At 45.4% G+C, this 16,737-nt stretch overlaps 1 protein-coding gene across 1 annotated transcript in view; it reads right to left on the bottom strand.

The window, feature by feature from the left end:
* CAVIN4 (caveolae associated protein 4) overlaps positions 1–16,683 on the bottom strand; it is a 46,024-nt gene extending 29,341 nt beyond the window's left edge. The window contains exon 1 of the mRNA XM_006272164.4: positions 15,835–16,683. Coding sequence (XP_006272226.1) covers positions 15,835–16,245 — 411 coding nt within the window. The 5' untranslated portion in view covers positions 16,246–16,683. The remainder of the gene's footprint in view (positions 1–15,834) is intronic.
* Positions 16,684–16,737: the final 54 nt, after the last annotated feature.

Below are 16,737 nucleotides of genomic sequence, written 5' to 3'. Positions count from 1 at the left end.
CTCATCCTGAACTGACTCCAAAGTGGAGCTCAATCCCCCACCCCCTGGTGCCACAGTAAACATCTGTTGGGGGGAAGGGGAAGTCTCTCTAACTCATGGTGCTTTATGTGAATTGCCATGAGTTAGAGCAGGGAGCTGCACATCTGTCAGTGACCACAGTGCTGTCTTAAAATCTTTTGAACTGTAACATGAAACTGAATCATTTGAGTGAGAAAGAGAAGCCTGTAGATGAACTGAAAGACAAAGAATGGTTGTAGGACCTTGCCTTCTTGGTGAAACATCTTGATGGGGTATTTCAATACTCTGAACATGAGAATACTCCGAATACGTAGGGGTCAGAACTCAGAACCAGATTGTGACTGAGTTTTATGACACCGCATGCCTTCAAAATTAAGCTGTCTCTTTAGGAGAAACAATTTTCTCATTACAATGTATGACATTTTCCAACCTTCAAGTTGCTGCTCAATTCTGCTGGGACTGAAGGTGCTGAAAGCTCAAAGAATGTGATCATGATGGCTGATTTCAGATATGAATTCCAGCACAGGCTCTCTGACTTTCAGAGCCATGAAGTTGAGTTCAAACTTTTTGGTATTTTGTTCTGCGTCCCTGTGGAAGACGCCCCCTCGGAGCTGCAATGGAACTCACTGACCTACAGTAGCACTATGCTTGAGGGTAAGTCATCACCAGTTAGGAGTCACACATATTCCCATACCTGGGAGAAAACTGTTCAACAAAAAAACCCTTTGCCTCAGGGATGCTGTCTGTGTTTGTGAGCATATGTATGTGCAAACAGATCTTCACAGTGGTGAACATAAACAAGTCAAAGCTGAATTCAAGACTCAGTGGCTGCATCTAAATGAGATGCTGACTGCACAAGTGTTACCGTGCAGTCATTTAGTACTTGCACACTCAAGTTGCATACTATTGTTACTGTGCAATAGTGTCCCTGTATGGCTCCCTGGTGATGCTGACTGCGCAGTAGCTTGTTACTACTGTGCAGTAGCATCACATCATGGTTCATGCCTTGTGATACTGCTGCACAGTAGTAACGAGCTACTGTTCAGTAAAGTGTCTCATGTAGACATGGCCAGTGACAAGCACTTGGATGGCATCTTGAAAGCAGCCTTGCACAGTCCTTGGAACCAAATGCCAAAGAGCTGGTGGCAGGGGGAGGTACCAGGTGTCTGGAAGCAGTACCAGCAGTTTATGGATTGTTAGTGTATGCAAAATATTTTTTTGTTTTGAATTCATCTTACGTCTCCATCATTTTCTTTATAATGCTTTACAAAAGAAAATACTGAAAAATAGTATGTCACCAAGTGTGAACTGAGTTGTTTCACTGAGTGAAAAATTATGTGCACGCCCCCAGAGGCACCTGCAAGGCAGGGAATATGGCCTACCAACTGAGCTGAGTTTGACACCTCTGGTCTAGCCTACTGTGGGGTGGTTAGAGTGCTATGTGAGGAAGTCAGAGAAATACAGGTTCGACTCCCCTTCCTGCTGAGTGTTTAGGACCAGAGTCTTCAGCACTCTGGATGAGTATCCTCACCACTATAGCCATGGAAGCTGAAACATGAGTTGCTGCCTTCTCATGTGCTTTTTCTGAGAGTTGTGTACAGATAGTGAATATGTAAGCTAGTGTGCAGCCTGCTGCACATTCTTGGTCAGCATGAGCATGCTGTTGTACCCAGAGTACAGGGGAGGTTGAATTGGTAGCTGTGCATAAGGGTGTCTGTACACATGCTCTGGGGTGGGGGAGAGGAGCATTTTAATTAGAGACAAGCTTTAGTTAAAGTGCTCCTGCCACCATTTTGAAACATGGGGATTAATTGAGTCTGCCCCAATGCATTCAAATCAGAACACGTCGAAGCACATGTACAAGTGCCCTTAGTCCCTAAAAGACCACCAACACAGCTAGAAAGCTGTCATTTATGAACAAGGGGAAATAGAATTCAGCCCAAGATGCATTTTGGTTGTCTACTAGATGAAATACAAGTGTTCCCAGGGCATCACATTTATACTCCAATATGAACATAGCCAGATTCTTCAGCCTGTGAAACACAAAGCCAAGAGCTGCCTTATAAATATGAATGGCCAAACTTAATGTTTTCATCTCCCTCTCCCCCCACCTTTAAGCTCCTTCCCTTATTAAAAGAACCCCTGAATGTGTAAATGTATCATTTGAGGGCTGAAATATTGATCTTTCTTAAAGATGAAAGATAATTCATGGTCTCCCACCCTGCACCAATAATTTTGGGAACCACAGGCCAGTTTGCAGTTGTTGGAAAGGTATCAGTTGAGTGCCCACACAGCTCAATGCATGACATGGATCTGGTCACTCCAAACTAACTTGATCTGTGGCTTTTGGCCACAAAAGGCATGTCTATACTACTGCCCTCCAAACCCCAAGCCTGTCACTGAGAAAATAAGCCTTGCACAATTGCTCCTGCTTCAGTGTGTTTCAGGCTGCCTCAGGAGACTCAGCTCAGGGCTGCTCCTAAGTCACCTATGTTGACTTTGGTGTGTCTGGGTAGGAGCACATAGGTGGGAGTTATTTTCTCAGTGATAATCCTGGGTCAGCAATGAGGCAGAACAGATATGGCTAAGGAATGGGGTTAGTTCAGACATGTGAACAACCTAGCTGAGTGGAGCAAGCATAGCACGGTAAGTAAAGTTACGGTCATAGCTATGGCAATTCACCTTTCTTACCTTCCCCAACTGTAGCAGATTATGATGCTTATATCTCAGAACCACACAGGAACACAGGACTGAAGAGGCTCTCTTGGGTAATCAAATCCAGTCTCTTGAAGTCACAAGCAACTATAGCGCATGTACAGTTGGCATAAGATAATATAGCCATATAAACTCATCAAGATCAATGTTAAAACTCGTAAGGTATTTTTAACCCCCTTTTTCCTATTAGAAAGCTTGTCTAGAAGTCATCATCCAGAAGGTTGATAGTGGCAACCTCCTCCTAATTTCTAGCATAAATGTATTCATGGTTAATTTATACTAACTTGTTCCTGTGGCTATATTGTAAAATTGTCTACATTGCCTGAGTTAAAAGCTTAAATAGCTTTTCTCCCTCCCTGTTTAGTCCCTAGATGCATTTATAGAGAACATTTGTATTACTTCTTAGCCTTTGTTATGCTAGGCTAAACAAGCCAACTCATACAGTACCTTCTCATAAGACTGCCTTTCCAGTCCCCTGATCATCCTAGGTGTTCTTCTGTGCGCCTGCTCCAGTTTCACTTAATTTTTCTAGAACATAGGTGAACAGATTCCAAAAGGTTGTGAGCATGCCATGGACAATGACAGAGATATAGCTCTGTATTTACTGGAAATACTCTACCTGATACATCCTAGGTCCACATTTCCTTTTCCCATAGGCACAACACAATGGTGGCTCATAGTCAGCCTCTAAGGGCAAGTCCAGAAGGAGCCCACACATGCTTCTTGCAGAGTCTCAACCCCCTTTTGCAAGTGGGGCATGTGGGCCCTGTTGGGGGGCCATAGACCCTGTGGGGGGCTGTAACCACTGTGTGGGCTGTAACCCCTGTGGGGGGGCCATGGCCCCTGTTGAGGGGCTGTAACCCCTGAGGGGGAGGCTGTGGCCCCTGTGGGGGGGCTGTAGCCCCTGTGGGGGAGCTATAACCCCTGGGGGGGGGGGTTGTGGCCCCTGGGGGAGGGGCAGAGCCCCTGTGGGGGGCAGCAAAACATATATTCATGAATTTATGAAACATATATTTAGAGTTCACTTTATTATTATGATAGAGACATAATTGCTTTAACACTGTAGATATATCAATAAAACATTGCCCAATGGATCTCTGTCTCTGTCATTCACTCTCTCTCTCTCTATATATATGGTGGTCTTTTGTTTTAATCATGGAGGAATATGGATTTCAGAGTATTTTACAGTGACACTGGGATTTTTTTATCGGATTTTTCAGTTTTCCCATAGGGAACACCAGAATTCCTGCTATGGAGGCAAGTGGCAGGACCCAGGCAGAGGAGCCTGCTCAGAGCTGGTCCCTTGGACCCAGCTGAAAGTGGTTGACCTCCTGGCCAATTGGGGCCAGGAGGACATGCTTTGACAGTTCAAAGCAGGCCACCACACTGGGAATATTTTCTGGGCGATAGCTGCCCAAATGGCCGGGCAGGGGCACACATGGCAGTAGTTCCACACAAAGGCCAACCCTGCAGCCACAGCCCACTGGCAGCTGGCCCAGAAGGGCAGATGCCTCTACTGGCTGTGCAGTCCCTATCCAGGCCTGGCAGGTGCACAGCAGGTCACAGCCAGGCAGCAGCCCCCACTGCCAGACTGCTTTAGTGGGTAGAGGGTGCTGGGAACTCTCAGGGCTGCTTCAGCACTCCAGCTGGCACAAGGGATAGTGTCCCCAGGTACCAATTGGCTGGGCCTCAGAAGCTCCTGAGAGTGAGTAGCCCTGAGCTACCTGACAGGACAGCTTTTTGTACTGATAGGGCCAGGACAGGGCAGCTTTTTACACTGCTGGGGACAGCACAGGTGCTGGCCCGGGGCTCTAGCTCCCCCTGGCTGCAGATCTGGGAGGAGCCAGGCAGGGTTATTTTGCCCCAAGTGGCACAATTTGCTCCACAACAAAGTGCATGTCCAAGCATGTGCACTGAGGCAAAAAGCACTGGCTCAAATTTGTATTGTTTCTATTTGAGCTACTGCCAGCGCACATGCTTGCATGTGTGGACGTGCCCTAATTGGCTAATGCACACGTCTTTCTCTTCCTTTGTCCTTTTCAAGAGATGAGCTTCTATCTTTGTGGCAGAAATTCCCTCCATTCATGGCCTTTTTTTACTATTGAATTTTATCTGATATCTACTATTCCAGTCCTCAGTGTCACCCAGATTGTCTTGTATGATATTTGGATCTTCCAACATTGTGCAACTTCCATCAGCATGCTCTACTTCTTGTGCCAAGATTATTAATGAAAACGGTAAGCAAGATCAATCTACAGTCTAAGACTAATTCTTGAGGAGCTCCACTTGTAACCTCCCTCCAGTCTGAGACTATGCTTTTCACTGTAGCTTGCCTTTTAGCCAGCTTATTACTTACCTTACTGCTCTTGTGCCTCTCGACACTAGCACCATATCAAATGCTTTACTGAAATCCAGGTCCATTAACTCTACTGCATTTATCTTGTCAAGAAAATCAGCTTTCTTTTCAAAGAAAAAGTTCAGGTTAGTCTGGCAGAATCTAACTTTGGTAAACGCATATTTTGGTAAACCCATCTTTTTTCTCATTTCCCATTCATGTCCATAATCATTCTTTCCATCAAAATTCCTTCTAAAACCTTGAGTACTATGGAGGTCAAACTAATTTGTCTATAGTTGCCCAAATCTATTTTTCCCGTTCCCAAACATAGTTACTACGCTTGCTATACTTCATTCATTTGATACCACCTCCACTTTTGACTTATTAAAATTTGTTGCTATTGGACTCGTGGTTTCATATGACAGTCCTTTCTGAATTTTGAGACAGAGATTACATGATTCCCCCCAAATTAGGTTCTTTGGGTTTTGCTTCCAATTTCAGAATCCATACTCTCATTTTCACTACTCATCCTGCCATTATCCATTATTGTCAACAGCACTGTCCTTGTTAAAAACTCAGGCAAAGTATGCATTTAGTTTTCAGGCAAGATCTAGATCGGGGTGGCCAATAGTGGCATGTGTTCCACTAGTGGCACACGCAGTGTCTGTGTGTGGCATATGGCAGATCAGGGAGGGAGCAGACAACATAGCAGCAGCCAAGGCAGGCAGCAGAAAGCAGAGCAATAGAGCAGGCAGGGAGCACAGGACAGGAGGCAGAAAGCAGAGAAGCAAATTGGACAGGGAGCAGAAAGCAAAGTAGAAGATTGGGGAGGGGAAGAGGCTCAGAGTAGACTCAGAGATGGCATGGGGCATTATTTGTGGAGTGCCTGCCAAAATGGTTGGCCCCCATCTGACATAGATTTATCTTTAATCTCAACCCTATCTTCATGACAGAGTGGACCCACTTCTTTCCTTGCTTTCTTTTTACTTATATATGGATAAATCTTTTACTGGTTTTTTTTCATTTCCTTTGCCAGGTAGCTGAGATTTACTTTTGCCAGTTCTTTCTTTATCTCTACAATTTCTGACTTAAAACAGATATTTTTGCTTTGCTGATCAATCCCTTCATCCAGCCTTGTCTTACTTCTAAGGACCCTTTCTGAAGTGGTTGTTCATTCAGCTAGGTTTGAAACCCTTTTCTGCAAGATTTTCCCTTTTCTTGGGATGACAATTTTGACCTCATTTGACTTAAATCCATTCTCAGCTTTTGTTACACACTTGAGCTTTTTAGTCCAGCTAAAATTAGCTAGAGGAGTGCACACAAACCATTGCAGTGACTGGAGGCATGGATGAGACTGCATTTATCAGCTTATTCAGACAATTCTCTTTAAACAGGATTTACTTGGGGTGGTTCTAAAGCATGGTCAGCATGTTATCTGGGTATCACATCCAAGTCTGACCAAACAGCTGAGCTGTGGCAATTCTGACTGTGTACTTTCACATGACCTTTTTATTTTTATGTTGTTATATATGAGCCAGGTTTGGGATATGTCAATAACCACTTTTCTAATTTCAGGCCCTTGCTATGAGCATAGTAGTGTCATCACAAAAGAAAGGAGCCAATTATATTATGGAAGAATAATGCAAAATTTTGTTGTTGGCCAATCCAAATCACTAGGGCTGAGATTATGAATGAGAACTTTGGCTGCCTAATAATTTTCAAATGTGAAAGTCCATAGTCATGAATAAGAGCAGCTACATAATAGATTTCATAGGACATCATGGGCACGTCTACACATGCCGCTTTTACCCTAAAACTGCATGTGCACACTCTTAGTGCGCTTTAAAAAATGGCAATTTTAAGCTAATCTTGCCTAAAATTGATACCTGCATGAAGCAGGTATCAAATTTAGGCATGAATAGTTAAGGCCAGGGGTCCTGGGGTCCTGTGCTGCCACCAGGTGCCACCAAGGAGAAGAAGCGGCGGGTGCTGTTCTCCAACAGACAGATGCTGGCAACGCTGGAGCGTTGGTTCTGACAGCAGTGGTACCTGTTGGTGTGTCGACCGACTCAAGACTTCAGCTGGTAACGCTGCTGCTGGAACTGCCAGTCCAGCTCCAGTGTCTGCACATTGGAGAAGAGCAGCCACCGCTTTTTCTTGATGGCGCCCAGCGGCAGTGTGGAGTCCCGTGGGTTTGGCTCCAGCCCACTCTCAACCAACGCTGAGGAGGCAGGAACACAGGGAGGGGGTTAGAGCTGGGGCTGGGCCGATCATGTCTGGGGGGACTGGAGGATCCCACCCTCTCAGCTGGCACTGGGCTGCACTGCCCGGCTATGCTGTCATAGTCTTTGGGGTGCTGGTGGGTGGCTTGGTGACCCATGGCCAGGCCTCGAGTCACTAGAAACGGCCTGGGGGCTTGAGTGTGTCCTCTGCTTGCTTGGAGCTGAGCTGCCTCTGGCTGCGGTCCAGTTGCCCCGGCTCTGCACATGCTGCTGACAGAACAGACCCTGTGGCCCCTGGGCATGCCCTGTGCCTTTCTCTGCGCTTCCTGGCCAGGAATGTGCTCATTGTTCGCACTGCCCCATGCCACTTTCCCAACAGTAGCCCCCTTGGCTCTCCAGAGAACTAGTGGATCTCCTGCATCTTAAAAGAAAGACCTACAAAGGATGGAGGACTGGAACCACCACCAAGGAGGAATACTCTGCACTGGTCCGGACCTGCAGAGAGCAAACCAGGAAAGCCTAGGCTGCAATGGAACTCCAGCTAGCTACAAATATCAAGGACAATAAAAAGTCCTTTTTTAGATATGTGGGGAGCCAGAGGAAAATCAAGGGCAGCATTGGACCCCTGCTAAACCAGATGGGACAACTGACAACCGATGCCTATGAAAAAGCAAACTTGCTAAATTTTGCATCAGTTTTTCACCAGTTCCATGGGACGCCCCTACCCACTGTGGGTCAGGGAGGCTTGGGTGAGGGAGATTCCTTACCCTCCATTGAAGCTGACCTCATGAAGGAACACCTTGACAGGCTGGATACCTTCAAGTCAGCCGGCCCTGATGGTTTACACAGAAGGGTATTCAAGGAGCTGGCAAGCATCATAGCAGAGCCCCTGGCACAGATCTTTGAGAACTCCTGGGGCTCTGGAGAAATGCCTGAAGATTGGAAGAAAGCCAGTGTGGTGCTTATCTTCAAGAAAGGGCGGAAAGTGGATCCGGCAAACTACAGGCCCATCAGCCTGACCTTTATCCTGGGGAAGGTTTTGGAAAAGATTATCCGAGAGGCCATCCTTAACAGACTAGCTGACAGCAATCTCCTGAGGGATAGCCAGCACAGGTTTGTTGCAGATAGGTCTTGCTTGACCAATCTCATTTCCTTTTATGACCAGGTGACCTATCACCTGGACAGGAGGGAAGAGATTGACGTCATATATCTTGACTTTAAGAAAGCCTTTGATTTGGTATCCCATGATCACCTCTTGGCAAAACTGGCTAACTGCAGCCTCGACTTCACCATGATCCTCTGGCTGGAGAATTGGCTCCGTGGTAGGACCCAGAGGGTGGTGGTTGACTGTAGCCAATTGTCGTGGTGCATGGTGACCAGTGGGGTCCCCCAAGGCTCTGTCCTAGGGCCCTTACTTTTTAACATCTTTATCAATGATGTAGACATTGGTGTCAGAAGCACGCTCGCCAAGTTGGCCGATGACACCAAACTCTGGGGTAAAGCATCCACACCTGAGGACAGGAGGGCGATCCAGGAAGGTCTTGACATGCTCATGAAGTGGGTGGATGAGAACCAGATAGTGTTTATCACCGAAATATGCAAGGTTCTCCACCTTGGGAGGAAAAACCTGCAGCATGCTTATAGGCTCAGCAGTGCTACGATGGTTAGCACTACAGATGAAAGGGACTTGGGGGTCATGATTGACCACAAGATGAACATGAGCCTTCAGTGTGATGCTGCAGCTAGTGAAGCGAGTAAAACGCTGGCTTGCATCCATAGATGCTTCTCAAGCAAATCCTGGGACGTCATTCTCCTGTTGTACTTGGCCTTGGTGAGGCTGCAGCTGGAGTACTGCGTCCAGTTTTGGGCTCCATAATTAAAAAAGGATGTGGAGAAGCTTGAAAGGGTGCAGAGGAGAGCCACACGCATGATCAGAGGTCAGGAAAACAGACCTTATGATGAGAGGCTGAGAGACATGGGACTCTTCAACCTGGAAAAGCGCAGGCTTAGGGGCAATCTGGTGGCCACCTTTAAGTTTATAAGGGCTGTTCACCAGGATCTGAGGGAACATTTGTTCACTAGAGTGCCCCAAGGGATGAGAAGGTCTAATGGTCATAAACTCCTCCAAGACCATTTCAGGCTGGACACAAGGAAGAACTTCTTTACTGTCTGAGCCCCCAAGGTTTGGAAAAAACTGCCACCGGAGGTGGTTCAAGCACCCACTTTGAATGCCTTCAAGACACATTTGGATGCTTATCTTGCTGGGATCCTATGATCCCTGCTGACTTCCTGCCCCTGGGGCAGGGGGCTGGACTTGATGATCCTCTGGGGTCCCTTCCAGCCCGAATGTCTATGAATCTATGAACACGGCACCTGCCCACTCCCCGCAGGCCCCAGTGTGGCTGTGCATGCGGGGGGCTGTCCAGGGTGCTGCCCAGGGCAAGCTGCAAATGTGCTCACCCAGCGAGCCACGTTAAGGTGTCTTAAGGCGTGCATGTGTAGACATGCAACTAAATTGCCTCAATGAGGCTTAAGCTAAAGTGCATGAAGTTTAGGAGTGCATCAATTCACATGTAGACACGCCCCATGATTTCTAAATTTCAAAACCAATAATCGTAACACAGGCATTCCAACTGCTGTATGTCTCAGCTCAAACAGGGACATCCAGACAATGATGATAAACAAATGAAAGAAGTTCCTCAAGATGAAAAAAGCCCAACAACTTATAAATCTGTCTTTTAGGTTATTACTCATAATGACTAAAACAGCAGGCCACTTTTCTGCAAACAGACACCAGTTTTTTAGGACTGTTCCTCAAAAATACTTAAGGCTACCACTTACCTATGAATGACATTTTCCTTTTGACTGCTACTTTTCCAGCATGGAGAGGACACACAACACTGATTTATAAGGCCGCCTCAGGTAATGTGAAGTAGATCTGTGGTTTTAACTGTGGTAAGAATCCATATAGCATATTTCATGGCATTTTTAAAATTAATGATCTTTGAACTTTGTAAAATGTTCACACTGACCTTCATGCCCACATGAACAAAACTTTAAATGGTTTGTATTCTTGGATGTTTGAACTCAAGTCATCGAAAGAACCTGCATGGGCTAATTTAATTCCATTTGACCTAAGCTGAGCCCTGGTTTTACAGTTTCCTAACCCTTCTGCAGACTAAACCCAAGTATTTTACAAGCTCTATTATGACTTGGTGTCTCAAAAAAACACCCAAGTACCATTTTCTTAAAAATTATGGCCAAAGATTATTGTTATTTCTCCACTTAACATACGGGTCTTTCAACTCTTTTCATTGTACTGAGGATCTCTTGAATGGTCTCCTCCTGGCTACTATTATTTTAATCAGGCTTCTGCCTCTATCAATTTTTGCTTTAAATATAAGTATTAATTAAAAAAATCAATTAGTGTTCAGTTTCTCATGAAATCTTGATGTGCTGCTTAAAAGATCCATTACAGAAACCAAAACTCATTGACCAAAACAAATAAGCCACATTAATTTGATTTCAGACCACTTTTTTACGTATTCCAAAGGACTCAGGCAAAATATCACCATATACCAGTCCTCATTCACAATATCCAAATCAATAATCACCACAGATTTAGTGAAATGTAGCATGTAGTGGAGTGAAATCCTCAAATTGTTTCAGTGTATTTCTCACAGCAAAGCTTCAGTCCATTAAAATCTTGCCTACCCTTAGGTGGGTGAATGTGTTAACGTAACTATATCAATGCCAGTGCACTGGAACAAAGTACTAGTATAGAAGCACCACACTAGTGTAAACATGAGTATAGTCAAGTTACAAAACACTCACAGCAGGTTATCCTGATCTAAGACATATGGACCAGGTACAGATATTACACTTTTATTGGTATAAGTGATCGGAAACTAGTCTATACTGGATAGTGCTAATACATTACTGCATGGTATTATTAGGCTACTGCACAGTAACTCTGACTATTTTACATGTATTACTTGCTAATAAAAGTACCAAATAAATGCATAGTAACAACTATACAGTACTGTCTCGTGTAGACATGCCCAGGGTTTTCTGTTCGCTACCAATATAAACTACACCACTTATAGAAAACTGTGTAACAGATCAATTCCACGTTGTGCTTTTTGAATATCTGTGCCTAGCCATGGAATTGAAGAAATTAACATTCACCAGAAAGGCATTAAATGTTACATTCTAAGAGGAGTAGCACAAGCACTCTTCCTCTTCTCTTGATGAGGATAAGAGTTGGGGAATATAGGGGAAAACTGAAAACCAATTATGCTGCAGTTGTTTCAGACAGTCATGGGAATAGGAAGAAGGAAAGGAGTATATCAAAACACTGATTAACAAAAGTAAAAAGAGAAGGCAATAAAAATAGAGGTAGTTGCCTTTTAAGACTCCTTGTAAATCTATGGACAGACACTTCCATAATCTTCTTCCTGAACTTTTCAAAACTGACAGCAAGCAGCACTTTAGGGGAAAAAAGCACATTGCAGTTTGCATCATATTATAAATTTGTTTAAAAACTACTTTTAAGTGTTTAATATAATGTTTCTAGGAAAGATGCAATAATGGAACAGCAGCCTACCATGGCCCACTAATGATTAGGGACACCCAAATCAAGGTGGCAGCTGGGTGCTTTTGCAGCCAATTGTGGTGCTGGTCACCATTCTCGTGGGCTTATTACGGTGAACTCCCCTGCTGTGGATTGGCTGAAGGGTCCTGATGGTCCTGCCCCTTGCCACTGATTGGCCAAGAGGGCTGCCTTTTGTGTCTCCACCCCTCACTGCTGACTAGTGGAGAGGGCTGCCCTTCATGCAGCCCTGCCTCTCACCACTGATTGGCAGAGAGGGACAGGGCCATACAAAAAGCAGGGCTTTCAGCCAATCAAAAGGAGGGGGCGTCCACCATCTTGGCTGCTCCCCTTCATGCTGGTGGCTTCCCCACCTTGCGGGCTATTAGGGGCCCGCAACTGCCAATTGCTTCCACTAGGGGGCCAAGATTTTAGTTTTAGTAATTTTTTTTCTGGTGATTCCAAGCAAAATCACAGAAACTGCCATTTTTCACAGTTTTCACAAGAAATCGTGAAATTAAAATTTCAGGAGGTCCCTACCAATGACCCAAAGATTCACTGATATTTAATTCCTTAAGCAATATAATTGTTTGCAAGGAATGCAAAGATACCCATTCAAAGCTACCATGATGGTGCAGAGTCAGAACTATTAAGAGAGCCTGCAAAAACTAAAATAAACTGCAAAATTTTGCCTCATGAGGCCAGCAAGTCATAAAAGCTTAAGAGCAGATTTTGGCCCAATACCCACATTTTATCAAATGCTATGCAATTATCAGTTCCTTGTAATCATCTTTTGTTACTACTTCCCCTGTCTAGAAATTAAGTTAAAAAAGAGTTAAGGCCGAGCCACTAAAAAACAGTGAGGAGAAGGATCCACCCTCCTTACTTGCGGGGCTCAAGTAAAGTGTAATGTAATTGTACCTAGGCACCTCAATCACTTAAGCAACTAACTAGCCCTCTACACCTTACAGGTATTGAGGAATTAAGCGACTGCGGCATTGATGCCTGCACAGTTGGATGGGTAAAAAATTGGCTGATGGGGTGCACCCAGAGAGTAGTGGTGGACGGGTTGTACTCAACCTGGCGAGATGTGAGCAGTGGGGCACCCCAGGGCTCTGTCCTCGGGCCCGCACTGTTTAACATCTTCATCAGCGTCTTGGACGAGGGGGTGGAAAGCACGCTGTCCAAGTTTGCTGATGACATTAAGATGTGGGGTGAGGTGGACACACTTGAAGGGAGAGAGAGGCTGCAAATAGATTTAGACAGACTACAAAAGTGGGCAGATGAGAATAGGATGGGGTTCAACATAGATGAATGCAGGGTGCTGCACCTTGGGAGAAGGAATCCACAGCATACATACAGGCTGGGGAGTTCCCTTCTTGAAAGCACAGAGGCGGAAAGGGATCTTGGAGTCATTATTGACTCCAAGATGAACATGAGCCGCCAATGCCAGACCGCAGCCAGCAAGGCCAGCCATACCTTGTCACGCATCCAAAGATGCATCTCAAGCCAGTCCAGAGAGGTGATCCTCCCCCTGTATGCAACTTTGGTCAGGCCGCAGTTGGAGTACTGCATCCAGTACTGGGTGCTGCACTTCAAAAGGGATGTGGCCAGCCTGGAGAGGGTTCAGAGGGCCACCCACTTGGTGAGAGGGCAGCAGGACAGGCCCTATGAGGAGAGACTGAGGGACCTGAACCTGTTCAGCCTCAGCAAGAGGAGGCTGAGGGGGGACCTGGTGGCTGCCTACAATCTCATCAGGGGGGATCAACAGCAAATAGGTAGAGCCCTTTTCTCCTCAGAACCACCTGGGGTGACAAGGAACAATGGTAATAAGCTGATGGAGAAGAGGTTTAGGTTAGAGATCAGAAGGAAATATTTTTACAGTTAGGGTGGCCCAAATCTGGAACCAGCTTCCCAGGGAAGTGGTCCTCGCCCCTGCCTTAGGCAAATTCAAGAGGAGGTTGGACGATCTCCTGCCTGGGGTCTTGTGAACCCAGCATTCATTCCTGCCTGTGGCAGGGGGTCAGGCTAGATGATCTGTTCAGGTCCCTCCTGACCCTAGCTACTATGAAACTATTAATTAACTGTGACCAGCTACACCTGCAAAGTACCCGTCATGCCATAAAAAGCTTCAATTAGCTGCTAAGTTAGATATTGAAAATATGTACTAACTTCATAGCTGGTTGCTATCCAGCTTTAATTTGCACATGTAGCAGGGTCTCCCCTGCAGCTGGGAGCTGTCAGCTGACCAGGCTCCCACCCACAGGGGTGCATCACGACCAGCTGTGGCTGGAAGTCCCACTGCTAAGAGGACTCACAGCCCTAGCAGTGCCTGGCAACTAAAGACACTGTATCTTGGCAGACATGGGGCATGGCTGTGCTCTCCCAGCCCTGAAGGTATGTGGTATACTTCTGGGGTTGGGAGACTGCAGCTGCTGTGATCTCCCAACTGTCGGGGTCTCCACAGCTGCAAGAACTTGTTCCTTGCTGGTGCACTGGGCTCGCCTTGCACTGGCAATAAGGTGCAATGGGATCTAATGTGCGATCCCATCCATGAATGCCGTGTGCACCCAGAGGTTGGGGGGGCACGGCGAACTCCCACAGGCAGCAGCAGTGGCAGCACTGCTCGTGGCAGGAATGTGGTGGTGGCAAGTGGGGAGCTCCTGCAGGCAGCCACAGCGCTGTGGGCAGTGGCGGGGAGGGGGGGAGGAGTGTGGTGAGCACCGACCAGTGGTTGGTGACCATCCACAGACATTGGAGTCGGGGGCAGGGTGGGGTGGCGAATGGTGACTGCCTTCAGGCACAACCGACTGTGTCGGCGGTGCCTTTTCGCAGGGGGTGCACTGCCACGCTCGGTGGGTGAACAAGCACCCTCGTGCACCCCCTACATGTTGCCAACGATCCCATCCCATGATTACATATGTGTGGCATGGCAGGAGGCCCCATGTCTACTGCATATTAGGTCCCAACACACATTTACCTGCCCTAACACTAGTGTGTGTGGTGGAATCTGGTCCTTAGCGTGGTTCCTGCAAGGTGCTAACCACCTTCACTTTTCCATTGACTTCTGTGAAAATTGCTTACTGCCTTGCAGGATCAGGTCTTTAAAAATTCATATTGTAGCACTTTCTGGTAAGTGGCATATCCTTTTCACTTTCCCAGCACCATCCACTTCCTTAATATTTGTACTATCCATAGAAAAGATATTTATTTTCATGAAGCATATTTTCCAACAGAAAGATTTCCAAGAATAAGAGTCAACCTAAGATTATCTGAGTGCAGGAAAACCTGCAGTTTGCTTTCAATCCTGCAAAACCTTGTGCATGTGAGTTGTCACTGACTATGTGATTTCAAAGCAGTCAATGGGACTGTGCACGTCAGGATGACTGAAGTGACAAGGGACTTGCAGGTAAAAGCCTAGTTCTATATGTTTACTTCTATGAAGTGTGAAAAAACCCCTCATATCAGAACTACAGAAGCTTGGTAACAGTCCAAATAAAGAAGCTGCACTTTATAAAATTGGTGTCAAAAGAAATACTCCATTCTGGAGGCTCTGTAAATAAGTTTTGCTGTTTTGCTTCTACCTAATATGGTGAAAAATATAACAGGGATGATTGTTAGGCATGACTAGTATGACAAGATTTAAAGTACCTGCCTCATATTACCATTCAGAGAGGCAACAAATAGTTCTTGCTGTTCTGCAGTTAATCTTAGAGTATTGGCTGAGAAGTCCACAACACTAATTATAGACTCTGTGTATTGCTATCAGTGGGTTCATGCTGAAAGACACTCAGAGGCAGAAATCAGTTTCAAAGTATATCTAACACAATTCTGACTCAGGAAAGACTGCATTGCCTTGCTTTCAATTTGTTAAACAATGAGCACGTGATAGAAATTATCAAGGATGTGGCATAATAACCATAATAGTCAAATAAGTTTAACTGCATGTTTACCTGGTAAATTACAACCCGAAACTTGTTTTTTCTCAGCATCTCCTCTTGCTTGGCTTCAACTTTTTGCACATTATCACCCTGCTTTTCCACACGTGCTTTTACTTCTTTAACTTTGGAACTAACCTTGCGGGTCTTCTCAAGCAACTTGTTAACTGTGTAGCTTGTATTGCCATGAGCCTGGGCAAGCTTTAAAATATCAATCTGTACTGTCTTGATAGCATTTTCCATGTCTCTGTGCCGTTCCTCTATTCTTTTCTGACTTGCCTGTACGCTGTCCACAATGTTGGCCACTTTATCTAGGACCCTCACGATTGTAAATGCAGGGTCTTGTTCTTCTTCGTCTTCTGTGACATTTGACAGGCGATTTTGGTGAATTCTGTCAGTCTCTGAGATAACTTCATGGTGATCCATTTTGCTTGTCTCTAGTCAGGTCTACAGGAACCAAAGAATATATGTTCTCCACAAAGACTGTTCAGATCCTAGGGGAACAATTCTGCCTCTAGATCAAGAAGTCAGATCGACAACTGGCCTGAGCAATATTCAAAGCAGGGTGTGAAACTCCATCCTTGGAGATTGGTCAAATATTTATAACTACAAAATATCCATACGTGACTGTTCAGATACTTTCTGCAATATGAAACCTCTAACCAGTCATGCCTGGAAAGGAACATATGTTTAAAGGGTCATGTTTCTGTACCAGTGAAGTCCTTGATGTTAATCTAGGAGAGTTAAGCAATTTACAAATTATGTTGGAAATCAAGCTAGCATATTTTGGAAGAACTGTGGTTGCTTTCATTTTAATTAAGTGCTTTCCCTGAGGAAATTCAGACAATGTTTTCAAAAGTAACCATAACTGTATTTAAACCAAAAGAATTAGTATGCAAATCATTACAGCTACCACAT

Source organism: Alligator mississippiensis, chromosome 3 (genome assembly GCF_030867095.1).
Source record: "Alligator mississippiensis isolate rAllMis1 chromosome 3, rAllMis1, whole genome shotgun sequence".
Classification (NCBI taxonomy): Eukaryota; Metazoa; Chordata; order Crocodylia; family Alligatoridae; genus Alligator; species Alligator mississippiensis.
This window is presented reverse-complemented; position numbering and strand designations above follow the sequence as displayed.